This window comes from Mauremys reevesii, unplaced genomic scaffold (assembly GCF_016161935.1).
Source record: "Mauremys reevesii isolate NIE-2019 unplaced genomic scaffold, ASM1616193v1 Contig40, whole genome shotgun sequence".
NCBI lineage: Eukaryota > Metazoa > Chordata > Testudines > Geoemydidae > Mauremys > Mauremys reevesii.
Window position 1 is genome coordinate 69,730 of NW_024100852.1, and position 19,418 is coordinate 89,147.

General features: G+C 46.3%; 1 protein-coding gene across 1 annotated transcript; it reads right to left on the reverse strand.

The window, feature by feature from the left end:
- Positions 1-6,844: 6,844 nt before the first annotated feature.
- Positions 6,845-18,590, reverse strand: LOC120394183 (scavenger receptor cysteine-rich domain-containing group B protein-like). Its single transcript, XM_039518420.1, has 6 exons — positions 18,470-18,590; positions 17,775-18,104; positions 12,603-12,917; positions 9,424-9,738; positions 8,103-8,297; positions 6,845-7,139 (listed from the first exon to the last, which is right to left on the reverse strand). The coding sequence occupies exons 1-6, from the start codon at positions 18,588-18,590 to the stop codon at positions 7,090-7,092; spliced, it is 1,326 nt and encodes a 441-aa protein (XP_039374354.1). The 3' UTR covers positions 6,845-7,089.
- Between the last annotated feature and the right edge of the window lie 828 nt (positions 18,591-19,418).

Here is a 19,418-nt window from a genome sequence, read left to right on the forward strand (position 1 = left end):
CCTCAAAATGCGTTCTTCGCTTGGTGAATATTTGTCACATGATTTTCATAACCGGGCTGTGCTGCTCTCCTGTTGGTGGTGCTTCAACGTACTATATCACGATGGCACAAGTGAAGTGACAAGTGCACACATACACTCACAACAAACCAACCTCAGCAACAGCTGGCTGGCGGGTAATGAGATGGTTATCAAATACATCTTCTAGGTAAGGTTTCTTCCAATAATTAAATATACTGCAATACTTATTGATTATGATTAGTTTCTTGATCTGCCATTAAATCTCTAAAATTTTGTATTTCGTGCTTGCAGTTGCACAGAGAATGTTCGGCTGTTCATAAATTTGTAACAGCATCTTCCTCCAGGCAAATATTAAATATCTTCGTCTACTGTGTTAGGTAATAATATATAATATGTTCCCTTCTTTGATTTAAATATAAATTGAAATATACATTATACTAATTATCGCATTCCATTATTTCAGAGATCTCATTCCATTTTTTATCTAACGTAAAAAATGAATAAAGAGACTAGTAAGTCTGGTAGGAAGAGGAAGAGGCGTGCGAGAGTAGACAAAGATCCATCCACATCAAAATGAAAACAACGGGCTAGCACCCCCGACAGAGTATTGAAGACTCGGGGTGAACTTCCACCAAAAGAGAAGCCATCTACTTTCAAAAGAGCCTTTCAAGACTCATGGCTTCAAGAAGGTAAATACAAAGACTGGCTGCAGAAAGTAGAAAACAATAGTTTTTTAGTTTCTTGCAAATGTTGTGATGTAAAAATCCAGGCAGGTACTAGTGAGTTAGATAAGCACGCAAATGGTAAAAAATATAAACAAAAGGTTGAGACAGTATCTAATACAAAGAAAATTGATGATATGTTTAATAAACAAGATTGTGAAATTAAAAAAGCACAAACATTTGAAGAGCAAGTTAAAAATGCAGAGATTAGATGGCCTGTTACTTTGCTGAACACAATGTCAGTATTCAATTTGTAGAACACTTGACTGAGTAGTTTAAAAATGTTTCCCTGATTCCAAAATTGCTGAGGCCGTAACATTAAAGAAAGAGAAATGTACTGCTATAATTAGCAATGTTTTGGCACAAACTGAGACTGAGGAACTTGTAGAAAAATTGAAGGTTAATGAATTTAGATTATTCAGGTAAATTCATGTTTGCAAATATATCTGAACTGGCTAAAAAGGTTTTCACATTACCGGATTCAAATACAGCATGTGAACGAATTTTTTCCATGGTAACTGACATAAAAACCATAAAAAGAAACTGTCTGACAACCATAACACTCAATTCTAGTGTAGTTATAAGGTCAGCTTTGAAAGCAAAGCAAGACAAATGTTCTAATTTTGTAATTACTATTAAGCACTTGTATTTACATTATAAAAATATTTTCAGTAAAAATGACAGTGATAAAACTAGTAAAAATATTAATGATGGTAATAATATTCCTAGTGACGACTCAGACCATGAGTCAGAAAATGGATAAAACTCAGAGATTATAATAATAAGGAAAATTATATAAAAGAGTGTTATTTGTTCTGTTTGCTTTTTTATCTTGTTTTATAAACATATGTTTACTTTTTATTTTGTTTGAAGTAACTTTGATGTACAGTACACTGCAGGACACATGTTGTACTTATTAATACTTTTGTTTTTAAAATAGTGAAATTTGTGTAAAATACATTGTTTTCTATCATTTCAATTCTACTCCTCATGTGTTAAATATTTTATTTACTGTATAAGTAACATAAGTTTAAAATTGAAAAACATGTCTATATGTATAAAAATTATAATAAATATGGAATAGCTTGAATGAATAAGAATAATTTGGATATAATATATATTATATAGTTATTAAAAAACACATATTAGGTTCCTTTGAGATTTTGAAATAAAAAACTTTATCTGGGAATTTTTCACCAGATTTGGGAAATTTTTAGCACTAGATTGGGAAAAGTTGGCATCACGATATAGAAGCACTGCTTCAGTTTCCCTGACAGGGTCTCCAGCCTGCCCTGGTGGCTTCCGGCTCAGCCCCCAGCCAGGTCGCTAGGAAAGGACAACCTTCCCTGGCAGTGTTCAAAGTCACAGTCCCAAAACAAACAGGGCTCAGCCCTTCTGAGGTTATTCCCCTGCCTGCCCCCTGGGCTCAGCCTTCAGAGCCCACCACTTAACCCTCAGCAGGTCCCTGACAAACCCGTCATCTGGTGTCAGGAGCCTTTTTCCAGAGAGCCTTTTTCAGCTCAGTAGTTTATAGACTTTGATCAGGCCCCATCTCATCTGTTTCCTCTTGTTTAGCTGTGTGGCTTCTGTCTGGTTCTTTGTTTCTGTCTGTTGTATAACTAATTTTGCAAGTTTTAAATCAACTAAGATGGTGGCGTATGATTGGTTAAAGAATTGTTTCACAATATGTCAGGATTGGCCAAAGAATTATTTTGTAATATTTTAGTTAAATGGTTAAGCAGGACTCAAAGTTTTACTATAAAAGCTGAGGTCCAAGAAGGAGACCAGCTGGGGAAAAGAAAGGCAAAGGCAAAGAAGAATAAGAAGGAAAGACCTGGAAGAAGAAGAAGAACTCACAACCCTGGTGTCTAACAACCAGAACCTAGATGAGATGGACCTGGCCTGGCCAACAGGGGAAGTCCACCTGTGTGACAGCCTTGTATGTGTGTGTGTATTTTGCTTGGTGATTGTTAATAAATAGAGGTTAAGGATATTATTGTGTAAGGCTCTTTCACTGATAAAAGGTCTTGCAAAAGAGTATGGGGGGAGCCTTGTTAGTCTGTATCCACAAAAACGACGAGTCCAGTGTCACCTTAAAGACTAACAGATTTATTTGGGTATAAGCTTTCGTGGGTAAAAAACCTCACTTCTTCAGATGCATGGAGGGAAAGTTACAGATGCAGGCATTATATACTGACACATGAAGAGAAGGGAGTTACCTCACAAGTGGAGAACCAGTGTTGACAGGGCCAATTCAATCAGGGTGGGTGAAGTCCACTCCCAATAACAGATGAGGAGGTGTCAATTCCAGGAGAGGCAAAGCTGCTTCTGTAACGAGCCAGCCACTCCCAGTCCCTGTTCAAGCCCAAATTAATGGTGTTAAATTTGCAAATGAATTTTAACTCTGCTGTTTCTCTTGGAAGTCTGTTTCTGAAGTTTTTTTGTTCAAGAATAGTTATTTTCAAATCTGTTATAGAATGACCAGGGAGATTGAAGTGTTCACCTACTGGCTTTTGTATGTTACCATTCCTGATGTCCAATTTATGTCTATTTATTCTTTTATGTAGGGACTGTCCGGTTTGGCCAATGTATATGGCAGAGGGGCATTGCTGGCACATGATGGCATATATAACATTAGTAGACGTGCAGGTACCTCTCCACTTGTGAGGTAACTCCCTTCTCTTCATGTGTCATTATTTAATGCCTGCATCTGTAGTTTTCACTCCATGCATCTGAAGAAGTGGGTTTGTTTACCCACGAAAGCTTATGCCCAACTAAATCTGTTAGCCTTTAAGGTGCCACCAGATTTCTTGTTTTTTTTAAAAGAGTATGCCCCGAGCCCTAGGAACTGGGTAATGGTGGGTGCTTAAATAAATTGGGTTATGCCTTGAGCCCTGGGAACTGGGCAAAGGTGGGTGCCCTAGAGTGTGCGGGTAACAGTACATTGGGCAGTGTCCTTTGCCTCAGTTTCCCATCTTGCAGTGTCTGAGGAGAAAATGTCCCTTTAACATGCCCATGCCCTTGCCCTCTGCTGCACCCCACTCACAGTTGGCTGTCCTTGGTCAGGGAGGACCAGAGTTCAGTGGGTTCACCTCCCACCCCTGAAAGTGTGGAAAGGGGGCATTGAGCATCATGCTGCAGCCATGCAGCTCGGCAGCTGGCTCCCAGCCGCTACTAACTCTGCCACTGTGCTCTGCTACAGTCGCTGTTGTCTCTGTCACTGCTCAGCTCTGCTGCTGCTATTACTGCTGCTGCTTACTACCCCTTCTGCAGCGCCACGGTCCAAGGGCCCCCCACGTAGCCCTGCTCTCAATGATTTCACTAAGAGCCTCTTCATCATCTTTCACTGCAGCACTGTCCCCACACCGGGTCTCAGGCCTCACCCCTCGACCTACTCACCAGTGATTTCTGCTCTAGCAACCAGAAACAAGAACTTGCCACTGAATCCAATCAGCTCTGTTGCAGACAACACAAAGCAACCCCTCCCCTCTGTAGAAGTAAAGAAAGAAGTGACAGGGATTTGAAGGGAATTTCAATGCAAACAGTCTCCTCTGTGAGCAATTGTCAGGCTAAGCTGTAACCCTAATAACGCAAAATTTGTAAAAGCAAGAATTGTGTAAGGCAAGTAAAAAAAAACTGTGTAAGAAGTTAAATAAGTATAAAATGTAGACTATAGTTTAAATTAGCAAAAAAAATATATATATCAAAATGACCTGTGTATAAACAAAATGCAGCTGTTGCACATTATTGTTTGTAACAAAAGGTATAAACGCTTGCTGGAATTGTTTGTCAGCGAGAGACCTGTTTAGCTCTCTCCCTCCATGCAATTGCTAAAAATAGTAAAGTATCTGACTTTGCTGCACCCAACAAAAGAATAAAAACTCTGTTTTTCTCCGACACCTCCCTTTTACAGGGATTTGGCATCCCTACCTCATGGTTAGCAAGTGAGGTTCAGTGCAAGCGGATCCCCCTTAACCAGCACAGACTAAGTTCCTTTACTGCCCCTTACTCATGGAATAAGGAAAGAACATTTCAACATTCTATAGAAAAGTGAATTGTAACCTTCAAACCAGCCAAAACTGATCTCTTTGGCAGAGCAGGTTTGTCTGCTGATCCCCCAGTGATGCCTCTGCCAGGAGTTCTCAAACTGTGCGTCACAACTCCTGAAGGGGTCGTGAGGTTATTATGTGGGCAAAAAAGAGAGCAACTGCTTTAAAATATATAATTTAAATCTAGCATTTTAGAACAATTACACACACCTTTCCGTCGCAAGGCAGTGTATTGACCTCAAAACGTATTGTAGACGTATTATGCGGTAATCCTTGTTCTTAAATGAAACATATATTTGTATTATCACCACTGTAAGGAAATTGGGGATTGTACTATTGTGCATGCAGGTTTGTTGTCTTGAGATTGAAAAGGTGGGACTGAGACAACATTAGAGGGCTCGACCGTTCAGCATCTGAAGGGCTGCATTAAATTGCAGACAAATCAGAACTTTGAGATTGCCCCCCCCCCAAAGCAATTTATAATTTAACAGTCAGACTCATAGGTGGGGCGGCACTGGTAGGAGCTATCACCACCCCAAAATTTGTCTTAGCCCTCCCCCATAGCCACCCCTCCTAAGGCAAAGGTCAAATATTATGCAGACGTGCAGGTAGCATGGTGTAGTTGCCATCCTTACTTCTGCAGTTCTGCGCTGCTGCTGGAGGTGGCGCTGCCTTCAAAGCTGGGTGCCCTGCCAGTAACCGCCGCTCTCTGGCTGCCCAGCTTTGAAGGCAGCGCTGCTGCCAGCAACAGCACAGAAGTAAGGGTGGCAATCGGGTGCTCAGTCTAAGAACACAAGAACAGCCTTACTGGGTCACAGCAAAGGCCCATCTAGCCTGGTATCCTGGCTTCCGACAGTGGCCAATCCCAGGTGCCTCAAAGGGAATGAACAGAACAGATAATCATCGTGATCCATCCCCTATCACCCATTCCCAGCTTCTGGCAAACAGAGGTTAGGGACGCCATCCCTGCCCATCCTGGCTAATAGCCATTGATGGACCTATCCTCCATGAATTTATCTAGTTCCTTTTTGAACACTGTTATAGTCTTTGGCCTTCATAACATCCTCTGGAAAATTGTTCCTCAGACTGACTGTGTGTTGTGTGAAGAAATACTTCCTTTTGTTTGTTTTAAACCCACCGCCTAGTAATTTCATTTGGTGACCCCTAGTTCTTGTGTTATGAGAAGGAGTAAATATAAATTCCTTATTTACTTTCTCCACATGAGTCATGATTTTATAGACCTCAATCATATCCCCCCTTAGTTGTCTCTTTTCCAAGATGAAAAGTCCCAGTCTTATTAATCTCTCCTCATATGGAAGCTGTTCCATACCCCGAATCATTTTTGTTGTTCTTTTCAGAACCTTTTCTAATTCTAATATATCTTTTTTGAGATGGGGCAGCCACATTTGCATACAGTATTTATGATGTGGGAGTACCAGGGATGTATATAGACGCAATATGATATTTTCTGTCTTATTATCTATCCCTTTCTTAATGATCCCCAAAATTCTGTTTGCTTTTTTGACTGCTGCTGCACATTGAGTGGATATTTTCAGGGACCTATCCACAATGGCTCCAAGATCTCTTTCCTGAGTGGTAAGAGCTAATTTAGACCCTATCATTTTATACGTCCAGTGGGCTCCATGGGCAGCCAACAGCATTTAGTGGTGGTTATGGTTAAAAACTGTTCCAGGTGACCCCTCAGTTCTCGCACAGCTCCAGATGCCCCATGGTGTGCTCCCTTCCCTTGCCACAGTCCGATTGCTCAAACTCATGTGAGAGCTAAGAAGTATGTCAACAGGCACCTGTTGGGATGGGACCCCAGCACTGCTTTGCCTTCATGGAGCCAGGACGACCAGAAGTCAGAGCAGCCTGGCCCAGGATCACAACCCAACTCCCTGAGCTAAAGGAAGAGCCACTCCCAGGGTTGGGTTTAAGGCCCACATCTGAGATGCCCTGAGTCTCTCCCCATGATGCACACAGGCCAGCTCACAACTATACCACAAGGGGGCGACATAGCTCATAAAAAACATTATTCCAGGTGTTTCCTGCATTTATTAACAATGAGCTCATTGTCCTGTTCAGAACGTGCCCTGCCATTAAAGGCCGCTCAGGACATATGCTGCAAGCATGGCCATCCCCTTGCTGGAGGTAGAAGCAGCAATGTGGGACGTGCCTCTTGCATGCTCTAGTGCAAGAGACATGGAGGGTGGAACGTTTGGACACTAGGAGGTGAAGCTGCCATCTCCCCAATCCAGGCCAGGCTTCCCCGCAGCCCTGTGTTGCTGGCATCCTCCTAGTCAGTACATCTCTGTCTGAGGTCTCTGGGTACCCAAAAGACTTGGGACATCTGTGAATGAAACAATGTGAAGGGGAGTGAGGATAGAGACTGAGAAGCAAAATGAGCTAAATCATTTCAGTGATAATCCTCCTGGCAATCCCCCGCTCATGTCCCTCCTACACCCCCCGCAAAGGCAAGGAGTCCTGCTCACACTCTAACCGCTTCCTCTGATAATCCCCCCTGACATCTCAGCAGCTGAGGAGCACAGGGAGGCATCTGTGTGGCAGAGGAATCTCAGCTCTGAAAATACTGGACAAATCCTAAAGCAACAGCAGGGCCTTCAGAAGCATCATTTCTGATTCCCAGAGGCGGGACAGTTTGACAGTGGCTCTCGGAGAGCGACAGGCCAGAGCCACAAAACGGGCCAGATTTTACACTGTCCGGTCTCTGCTCTGGGCCAGTGGAGATTTAAGGTCTGGTTTTAGATTTCAACCCGCCTCCTCACAGCTAAACCATGCTGCAATACAGAGATTCCTGCTTCCATGTAACCGTACATCTCATGCCTCCATCCCATTGCTTTGCCTGGGAAAATCAGTGAGTCCAGCCAATGGGCAGATTCACCTCGAACGGAAAGAAAGGATTGTAGTTTGCAAAGTCTGAAGAGAATGGCCCAAGCTGCCTCTGAATGACAGATCATGACAAATCTCCTCCTGCTCACAGGTAGACAAGGCTACCTATAATTTAGGTCACAAAGAGTATCCTACTCTGAGGATGATTTTGGCCCATCCTTGTAGCGCCACATGATTCTGGGATTTCACTATTTAGAGGCCAATCATCAGTAAGAGATGGGATCCCCCATCCCCCATTTCAAGGAAGTGGATACAAATAATGAAAGATGTCCAAGGTTTGTTTGTGTCCTTGAGTCTGGGGCGTGAACTCAGACTTATGCTTTCAGGCTGACCGGAGACATTGCTACCGGAATTACCCAGCTGAATGTCTGAGCAGAACCACCCATAAATGACAGTTACTCACTGGCGTATATAACCGACTCCTCTCCCATCACTGGGTCCTCTCCAGGCTGCCCCTTGCTGCCATTGCCAGTTCTCAGGGGCTCAGGGAGGGTGGGGGCTCCTTTCTTCAGGATGCAGGTGATGATTGGGGCAGACACCAGCAGGAGCAGAACCAGGGCAGAGCGGAGAAGCCAGACGCCAAGGGACATAGCAGGCCCTGGGGCATGGGAGGAAAGGCAGAGGTAGGTTTGTGTCATAGGTTATGACTAAGGCTAAGATTTTGTCACAAATATTTTTAGTAAAATTCACGGGCAGGTCAGGGGAAAAAAGAAAAATTCACAGAACTGTGACCTGTCCATGACTTTTAATAAAAATATTGTGACATAATGGGAATCTGCGGGTCCCCAGACTGCCTGATGCAGGGCAACTGTGCAGGGATTAGGAGCTGCCTGCAGCAGCTGTTGGGCTGTGGGGTACCCCTGACACCCGCAGTTCAGGGGCCCCTGGCGGCCTGGAGCTTGGGTGATCCCCCACCACCGCCACCCACGAGCTTGGGGGTTCCCCCATCACCCCTGGTAGCCGAGTCCTCGGAGCTGCAGGGTACCCCACCACCCACATCATATGGGAGCTGCGGGAGTAACCAGCAGTGACTTCTGTGACCTCCGTGACTAAATTGTAGGCTTAGTTATAACACCGGAAGGGATCATTGTGATCATCTTGTCTGACTTCTTATCTAAAACAGGCCACAGGATGCCCCTGAACTAATTCCTGTTTGAACAGGCAGCTGGGGGGCTGGGAGGGTGGGAATATGCTGTTCAGTGACACAGATTGATTGGGAAAATAATGTTGAGAGCATGTGCAGTTTGGCTGCATTTGGGCCCTGAAGGTTGTTGAGCAACCCCTGAGAAACGCTGGGAGCCCTCCTGTCCCACTGACATCTCAACACCCTGTGGGACCTGCCCAGCGACTCTCAGCGTTAGTATTCCCTTAGACGTTGGGGATTGAAGCAAAAAAGAACTTTGGGCCAGGAAGTGAAGAGAATCCTGTGTCCAGCTGAAAGCACGCCAGGATTTCAGGCTGAATGAAGGCAAATGGATTCACCTCACCTGGAATTCAGACCCAGTATTAACTCCCGGACTGCTGAGAAAATGCGGAGAGAGACAATGGGCAGGGCCTCAGTTTTAGCTCTCAGCATCAAAGACCCAGCTCAGGCCAGTCTGGGACATCAGAGTCAGGGCTGATTCAGAGTGGAGAATGACCCCTGTTGAGTAACACATGCTGCTCTACTCCCTGCAGCACAGTACCTGCCACCCAGTGCCATATGTGTCATGGGTGAGGGTTACCTGAGCACACAACACTGGCATCTTCTGCATGGGTACAGTCATGCACTCCCCAAGGCCAAGCCCTGCATTCGGAGAGGGCAGCTTCTGTCCCTGTGCAGTTAACCTGATCCAGCCAGATAAGGTGAGATCCTCGTCCAAAGTGAGCGTCATGTGGCGCTAATGACGCCATCCCACAGCCCAGCTGCTTGCACACAACTCTGGCATCAAGAAAGTCCCAGTCATCATCACACACAGTTCCCCACTGCTGGCTCAGGAACACCTCGACTCTCCCTGCACAGCGATGTGGGCCATTCACCAGCTGGAGCTGAGCAGGCTCTGAAATAGATAAACCTACAAACACAGCATGTGAATAGAGACTCTCTTCAATTCATTTTACTACAAATGACTGAGTGATGACAGTGCCTCTATGTGAAGTCCCAAAGGGCTCAGTATGCAGCTACTGCTACTGCATCTGTAGGGCCATGTCACCCTACACTGAGAAGCAGCCACCCCTGGAGCTCATTAAGAGGGCAGGGAAACATGGCACAGAAATTCAATACAAGTAAAGAGAATCCTAAGTCTGATCAAAATTGCAGGAGTGTTTTAGAGAGGCAGGAGGTAATTAAAAAGCAAACATAATCCTGCAGTCACAAAGGTTGGGTTATTTGATCCATCCTGATAAAGCAGAGAAATGAAGGCAGCAATAAGAAATACATTTTACACCCACACCCACCCACATCAATACAACAAAAGGAAAAAGGGGGAAGTAAAGACTATTAATCAGCAATTATGAAACAAAGATAATTGATAAGGGAAGCTAAAGGTATTAATGAAATCTCTACAGCTATTAGGGTTAAGAACAATAAAAAAAAATCTTTAAATATATTGTGAAAAAATGAAATCCTAGCAAAGATATTGGCCCATTCCTTAATAGTGATGGTCAAATAGTCAGTCATAATGCAGAAAAGATAGAATGTTCTGTATTTGGAAGGATGATGTAGAGTAATAATGAAATACTTTCTATTAAATGACTAGGCAATATGTTAATCAGCAACTATTGAAGCTTTCAGATCTGGAGAACCAGATAACTTACCCCTAAGAGTATTAAAATAATTGGCTGAGGTATTCTTTGAGCCATTGATTTTGATATTTAACAAATTCTGGAACACTGGGCAAGTCCCAGAGAACTTGGAAAAGATTAACGTGCCAATATTTAAAAAAAGTGAAAGGGATCTCCTGGGAAATTATAAGTAGGCTATCCTGACATCAATCCTAGCAAAATAATGGAAAGAAGGCTACCAGTAAGGCTTTACGGAAAATAGATCTTAACGGGTTGCCATTGTTTTCTGATGCGGTCACAGCTCTGTTGGATAAGGGTAGCTGTGTTGACATTCTATACTCAGCGCCACATTCTGAGCTGTGTCTTTGAAAAGCTCAGCATACAACGCACAGCTCAAGGTGGGGGTTACGGTGGCTTTAAACCACCTTTGTGCCTGCCCCATTCTGGGCTACTTTGGGGGCTGAAGAGACCCCTGGCATAACTTGGATAGTTGTGGGCCTTATGTGGGTCATGGCAGCCTCCAGGGGGCTGCCCTGTGGGTTGCAGCATTGACAGAATGTCAGTAGTGCTGTGTGTTGCAGCAGTCCCACCTTTGACAGCCCCGGTATGCCCCTACCCCAGGCCTTGGGAGGGGGTCCTTGGAGGAGAGCCATATGGCTGTCTTCTTCACGTCTGGTGCTGGGCCAGCACTTGGGGTTTTAGGGTCCCTTTATGTTGTTCCAGCTCTTTTACCCAGCATAAAGTCACTGGAATGGGGGGCAGAACTGGGAACTGGGAAATATGTTTGAGGTTTGACTTAGTCCCACAAGACATTCTAGATTAAAACACTAGCACCCTACAAAATCAATGCATTCCGTATTAAATTAAAACTGGTCTAACTGATAAGATTTAAAAAAATAATTGTTACAGGGAATCATCATCCAATGGGGTGACTGAAGTGGGGTCCTGCAGAGGCCTGTTCTGGGCCCAATGATATTCAATATTTTTTATCAATAATCTGATCTGGAGGAAATGTAAAATGACTGCTGGTGAAGATTGCAGATGACACAGCAATTGGTGAAGTGGTAGATAAGGATGGGGACAGGTCAGTTATACAGACAGATCTGGATTGCTTGGTATGGAGAGGATCATTTGAACAACATGCATGTTAACACAGCCGGCTAAATCTAGGAACAAAGAATGCAGGGCACACTTGCAGGACGGTGGGGCTGTCGGCTGGAACGTAGTGACTCTGCAAAAGATCTAGGGTGGGAACCAGCTGAGCATGAGTTCCCAGTGTGAAGTTGCAGCTGAGAGGACAAATGCCATCCTGGGATGTATAAGCAGAGGAATATCATGTAGGAGGAGGGAAGTGGTATTCGCTCTCCACATGGTGTTAGTGTGACTGGTACTACATACAGTGTCCAGTTCTCATGTCCACACTTCCAAAGATAAGATGAAAGGGCTCAGAAAAGAGATCCGAGGATGAATCGAGGTGTGGAAAACCTGCCTTCTAGTGAAAAGACTGAAGCTCAGTCTGTTTAGTTTGTTCAAGAGAAGGTTAAAGGGTGACTTGATCACAGTCTCCAAGTACCACATGGGGTAGCGATTTCTGAGAGCAGAAGGTTGTTAAATCTGGCATAGGAAGGCGGAACGAGATCCAAGGGTTGGGAGCTGAATGGCAGGAATAAGCTGGGCATTTTTACCACTGAGTGGAATTAATCACTGAAACAACTGGTGGGGATTCTCCATCACTTGGTCTTACCATTGAGCCTGGGTGTCATTCTGAAACATAGGCTATAGCTCATCCAGAAGGTGTGGTCTCCCTGCAGGAGAGACTGGGAAGGATTCTATGGGATGGCTGTAATGGTCCTTTAAACTTTAAAACCTATTAATTTCTCAACTTGCCAATGAGCTAAAGAAATGGGTTAGCACCCAGAGTCCAGTAAAAGTGACAGAGGATGGCGAGTTCCCATGAGCGCAGGCTGGGTCTGCTCACCAGTGAAGCCCAAGCGGTATCTCCATCCCCACAGTAACTCCGTCTGCAACAGCAGAGCATTAGGGTTCGGGCGGGCTCAGAGAGGAGAATGCTCTTTGGTGAGCTATTGGCACTAATTCCTGCAGCACAGCGCCCCCTAGGGATGACCTGGGCTAATATTACCTGAGCACACAACACCGGCAATTTCTTCATGGGTGCAGTTATGGACTCCCCAGGGCTTGGCCCTGCATTCGGGGATGGCCGCCTCTGTCCCTGTGCAGTGGACATCATTCAGCCAGATGGGGTCAGAGCTTTGTCCAAACGGCGCTCTTCGTGGGGCTGACAATGCCGTCCCGCAGCCCAGCTGCCTGCACACGACTCCGGCATCACGTAGGTCCCAGTTGTGATCACACACGGCTCCCCATTGCTGGTTATGAAGCACTTCGACTCTTCCTGTGCAGCGACTCTGGCTGTTCACCAGCCGGAGCTGGGACTGCTCTGAAACGGTCAAACCCACCAATGCACCACAGGCATTACCATGGAGCTGTACCGAGGCCAGAGCTAAAAGGAACAGGTGGCCACTACCTTTATGGAAGTGTTGGATGATGATTTTTTTAAAGGAAGGATGAAAAAGTGGCAATGAATGAAACTTAGAAATGAGAATGTGCTGGGTAGTTGAAATGTCAATGCTAGTTTGCAGCAGCTCAGGGTAAGACCCATAGCAGAGCAGCTCTTCAAAAATTGCCTCTTTTCATTATTGTTAATGGTGCGTTTCCCATTTTTAGCCTTTGTTGGCACCTGTTTGCAAAAATCTTGGGTTCTGAATCACTTCCCACGCTGCTGTATATTAGCCAAGACGGGCAGGCATGGTGTCCCTAGCCTCTGTTTGCCAGAAGCTGGGAATGGGCAACAGGGCATGGCTCACTTTGTGATTACCTGTTCTGTTCATTCCCTCTGAAGCAGTTGGCATTGGCCCCTGTCGAAAGACAGGATACTGGGCTAGATGGACCTTTGGTCTGACCCAGTATGGCTGTTCTTATATTCTTACATATGCTAATGAGGACAACAGTAATTGGATGTCGGTACGTCTCTTTATTAATTTAGAAAAAAAATTTAAAATGACTCTTGATAAAGATGATAACATGAAACTGACATATTTCCGACACGAGTGTTCTTAGCCTAAAAGTTCCTCTAGGGGGCACATCACACCCATAGCCGGCTCTCTATGCCAGTTCCTCATAGCACTTGGTTGAGGGTCTTGGTCCTGCTCTTTGTCCTGGGCCCAGCAGATTTAATCTCACCTAAAGCTCCAGAATGAGGACCAGCTTCCCTCACAACATGGAGCTCTCTCCCACAGGGGTAAAGCTGGATACAGAACTTGCTCAGGGGCTGTAGAGTAAACTGCCTCAGGAACTAAGAACCAACACAGACCTTAACGCCTTCCACTCTCAGTGCCAGCAGCACACCTCTGACCTGCCTTCTCCAACACAAACACAGGGCAGTGTGGCCATTTGGCTAGCACAAGGCGTTCCACCACATCAGTGATGAGGACAGGTTAAGAACTACAGTGGCTGAAACTTGAAAATTCCAGTTCGCAGGACCAGACCAAATCATTTTGAAATTTCCCATGAATTGGAAATTCTGAAAAAATTCAGTTTCAGAAAATTCCCATTTTCTTATTTTGTTTTGGAATTTCAAACTTTTGTTTCAAATTCTGTTTGATGAGGTTATATTCATGTGTATGTTATTTTTTTGACTTGTCAGTAGTACAAGTAACTAATATGCAGTACGACCACTGACAAGTCGGGATCTGACATAATAATATTCATTCATTCATTCATGCCCGTCACCCCAACCGGGGTATGGGCCGCCAACAACAGATCTCCATAGTCTTCTATCCTGGGCCATTCGCTCTAGCTGGTTCCAGGTATAGCCCATTTTTTGCTATCAACCTGAAGGTCGCGTCGCCAGGTATTTCTTGGGCGGCCTCTTTTCCACTTGCCTTGGGGGTTCCACTGCAGTGCCTGTCTGGTGATGTTGGTTGGCTGCTTGCGTAGTGTATGTCCTATCCAGCCCCACCTTCTCCTTCTAATTTCTTCCTCTGCTGGGAGTTGATGGGTCCTCTCCAAGAGGTGGATGTTACTGATGGTGTCTGGCCAGCGGATCTGGAGAATCCTTCTGAGGCAGCTATTAATGAAGGTCTGGATCTTCCTGGTGGTTGTTTTGGTTGTCCTCCAGGTTTCAGCTCCATACAGTAAGACTGATTTCACGTTGGAGTTGAACAGTCGAATCTTTATTGCCAAAGACAGCTCTCTGGAGCTCCAGATGTTCTTGAGCTGTAAGAAGGCTGCTCTTGCCTTACCAATCCTTACTTTGATGTCTGCGTCTGTGCCACCCTGCTGGTCGATGATGCTACCTAGGTAGGTGAAGGACTGCACTTCTTCCAGGGGGCTTCCATTCAGTGTGACTGGGTCGTTGCTGATGGAATTGATCCTAAGAATCTTGGTCTTGTCCTTGTGGATGTTGAGGCCAACCTGTGATGACGTGGCTGCCACTACGTTGGTCTTCTCTTGCATCTGCTGTTTACTGTGCGAAAGGAGTGCAAGGTCGTCGGCAAAATCCAGGTCATCAAGCTGGGTCCACAATGACCATTGGATTCCATTCCTACGCTTGTAAGTGGATGTCTTCATAATCCAATCGATGACGAGAAGAAAGAGAAGTGGTGACAACAAGCATCCTTGTCTGACTCGTTCGCACCTGGAATCTTTATGTGAGCTGCCCTCCATGGATCACTCTACAGTGTATGCCGTCGTATGAATTCTTGATCAGGTTGACCACCTTTGCTGGGATGCCATAGTGCCGAAGGAGCTTCCAGAGGGTCTCTTGATCCACGCTATCGAATGCTTTCTCATAGTCAACAAAGTTGATGTACAACGAGGAGTTCCACTCCATAGACTGCTCGACTATGATGCGGAGCGTTGCTATCTGGTCCGTGCATGATCTGTTCTGCCGGAAACCTGCCTGTTCATCTCGTAGCTGTGGATCGACGGCATCCTTCATTCTCTCTAAGAGGACTCGGTTGAAGACCTTCCCTGGCACCGACAGGAGTGTGATTCCTCTATAGTTGGCACAGTTGCTGAGGTCTCCTTTCTTGGGGATTTTGATGAGATATCCCTCTTTCCAGTCAGCCGGAATCACTTCTTCTTCCCATATTTTCTCAAAGAGGGGGTACAGCATTTCCACTGAGGCATCCAGGTCTGCTTTCAGGGCCTCTGCTGGGATATCGTCAGGTCCAGCCGCCTTCCTGTTCTTCATCATGGTGATGGCTTTTCTGATCTCGTCTCTGGTTGGTTTATCGCAATTGATTGGGAGGTCCTCGTTGGCTGGGTCGATGTCTGGTGGATTTGGTGGTGCTGGTCTGTTCAGGAGTTCCTCAAAGTGCTCCGCCCATCTGTTCATCTGTAGTTCTATTCCTGTTATAGACTTTCCCTGCTTGTCTTTAACGGGACGTTCTGGCTTGCTGAATTTTCTAGACAGTCGCTTGGTAGTATCGTACAGCTGTTTCGTGTTACCGCTGTATGCTGCCTGCTCTGCTTCTGCTGCCAGTCCATCCACATAATCTCTCTTGTCCTTCCTAATATTCCTCTTCACTGCTCTGTGGGCTTCAGCATACTCTTTTTGAGCTTTGGCCTTTGCTGCTCTAGTCCTGCTGTTGTTGACTGCTGCCTTCTTCTTCTTTCTGTCTTCTATCTTTGTCAAGGACTCTGCTGTGATCCACTCTTTCTGCTGGTGTTTCTTAATTCCAAGCACTTCCTGGCATGCTGACCTAAGTGTGTCTCTCACTTTCTGCCATCTGTGGAGTACACTGTCTTCCTCTTCCTCAGACCGATCCTGTAGTACTGAAAACTTATTCTTCAGCGTCAATCCAAAATCTTCCTTGGTCTTATGGTCCTTCAGAAGGTTGACGTTGTACTTCGCTCTTCTGTCTGACGCGTCTATCCAGTTCTTCTTCAGCTTCAGCTTCAATCTGGCCACCACTAAGTGATGGTCGGACGCCACGTCTGCTCCTCTTCTAACTCTAACGTCCTGCAAGGATCTTTTGAACTTCTTGCTAATGCAGACATGGTCGATCTGGTTTTCTGTCATGCCTGCTGGCGATACCCAGGTACTCTTGTGGATCCGCTTGTGAGGAAAGATGCTGCCTCCTATGACCAGATTGTTAAGTGCACACAGATCCACAAATCTCTCTCCATTCTCACTCATCTCTCCCAGAGCATGGGTCCCCATGACTTGTTCGTATCCTGTGTTATCAGGTCCAATTTTGGCATTAAAGTCTCCCATAAGGATGGTAATGTCTTTGTCTGGGAGAGTCTCTAATATTTTCTGGAGTCTGTTGTAAAAGTAGTCTTTGTCCTCCTCTTCACTGTCATTGGTTGGAGCGTAGCACTGAACAACATTCATCTTAATCCTCTTCATTTTAGTTCTGAAGGATGCTGTGATGATCCTGGGACCATGTGCCTCCCAACCAATCAGTGCTCTCTGTGCCTGCTTGGACAACATGAAGCCTACTCCCTGTGTGTGGTGTGCGTTGCTCTCTTCATGTCCTGAATACAGCAACAGCTCTCCTGTCAACAGTCGTCTCTGTCCAGCTTGCATCCATCTTGTCTCGCTAATGCCTAGTAGGGTCAGGTTGTTGCTCCTCATCTCTGCTGCAACCTGCGCCGTCTTTCCTGACTCGTACATGGTCCTCACGTTCCATGTGCCGATGGTAATCCTCCTGGCTGCAAGAAGGGTGATCGGCTTAGTGGCTTCCTCGCGGCTTTCACCACCCAGCGTCATGCATCTTCGAGTTGAAGACCCTTCTTTTTCCAGGCTAAAAGTCTCTGTTAACTCTATTGTTGGCGTTTCTGTAGCAAGCTGATTTTTACAGGGTGGAGTTGCTAGCCCCACGCCCAACCCTCCTCCTTTACCCTGACTTGGGACAGGCAGATGGCCCCAAAGGACCTCTCTGGTGGAGTTTAATAATATTCTGTTATTGTTATATTATTATATATTCTATTGCTGGACTATTTTTTATTTTTAAAATCATTAGGGGCAGCTGCTACTTAGTATTGATTAAGAATATTATCTTTTTTTTATGTCAAAGTTGTAATGAAAGACTTTGAGCTGCAGCCCTGCTCCCTGCAGTACAGCGCCCCCTAGGTCCAGCACTGACTGCGAACCAAACCCACTAATGCCAGGCTGGGTCACTGAGACTAGCACTGACTATGAGGGGAGGCTGCCCCCTGCTGAACCACCATCACTGCAATACAGAACCCTTATCGCCATGCAGGAAATTACATACGTGAGGGTTACCTGAGCACACAACACCAGCATCTTCTTCATGAGTACAGTTATGGTCTCCCCAAAGTCTAGCTCTGCACTCGGTGAGGGAAGCTTCTGTTCCTGTGCAGTTAATCTCATCCAGCCAGATGGGGTGAGACCCTTCTCCAAACCAAGCTTTGTCTGGGACTGATAACACTGCCCCACATGCCAGCTGCCTGCACACGACTTTGGCATCATTAATATCCCAGCTGTGATTACACACAGATCCCCATTGCTGGTCATGAAGCACCTCGACTCGGCCAGCACAGCGACTTGGGCCGTTCACCAGGCGGAGCTGAGTGTGTTCCGAAATAGTCAAACCTACAAATGCCCCAGGAGAAAAAAGACTAAACAGTAAAATTCACCCCAAGGGGATGCTTATATTTATATTTCCCCCAACCAAGTGCACTAAACCCAGGAAATTCAGTGTTAAGGTGAAACTGCAAAGAACCCTCAGCATGTTACGATCTGGGAGATCCCAGCTAAGCACCAATCAACCTTAACTCTGCCCTGCAGTGACTGGGGGGTTTGGACAGTGCTGGTCTCTCAGGTGCATGTATGGCCCAGTGGGCATGTTACAGAGCTGGGAATTCTGGGGATTGTATGGAGACAGATTGAGGGCTTGTGAAAAGCCCCTCTCAGCCCCCCAACAGTCAGCAGCACAGGGCAGAATTGAGGCTGCCTACCTTGGCTGTGCTTGAGATGCCCGTGCCCATGGGTATGGGACCAGGAGCCCAACGAACAAGCCACATCACCAGCTGCAGGGCCCAGAGAGCCCACCCATGCTGGGAGCACCCCTACTGCCATGGGGGAAAGACCTGCCTGCATGGGACAGCCCCTCTGCAACAGGAGCTAGGAGCAGGCAGAGACCCACTGCATCCAGTGGGGTGAGCTGTCGACCTCCCAGCAAAGATCCCCCTCCTGCCATTGTCCCCCATGTGTTGTGTCTGCGTGGTTGTGGACAGGCAGTGGTTATTGCTGTGGCATGGTGGGGTGAGTCTGTTATCCAACCTCCCTGTCGGCTCCCCTGCTCCAACCCTAACCGGCGATGAATCATGGTTTCCCCTTCTCATGGGCTGGTCCTTGGCTCTGTACAATGCCCTAGAGATCACAGGGGCTGTCTGGCCCTTCATGCACCTGGCCAATGGGTGGAGGCACTGAGTACAGAGAACACAAGGCCCGCTGGACCAAAGTTGGGACACCTCAGAGCGGGGGGGGGGGGGGCCATTGGGAGTGCCCCTTGAGGGGCCTAAACATGGTTTCCCTGGAGGGAGTGCGGGATGTCCCAGGCCAGCACATGGCTGGGAAGGACCATGTGACCATGTGGGAGCTCAGCATAGGGAGCAGGGCTGGGGTGGGGCTGTCTAGCCTGAGAGAAGAGGCGCAGAGGGGACTGTGATGCTGGGGAAAGGGACCAGAGAGGATGTGGGAAGCCCAGAAGGGGAGACTTCATTTGAAACAGCAGTTGGGAGATGTATGAGTATCCCCAGGTCACACCCAGAAGAGAAACTGAGGCCCCATAGCACCCCTCAGTGTGGCAGCTTTGTTGGCCGTTACAGTCACTCACCCCACTGCCAGCAGCACAACACCCCCAGCATTGCTCTGGAGCATTGGGGTGAGAACTGACTATGGGGC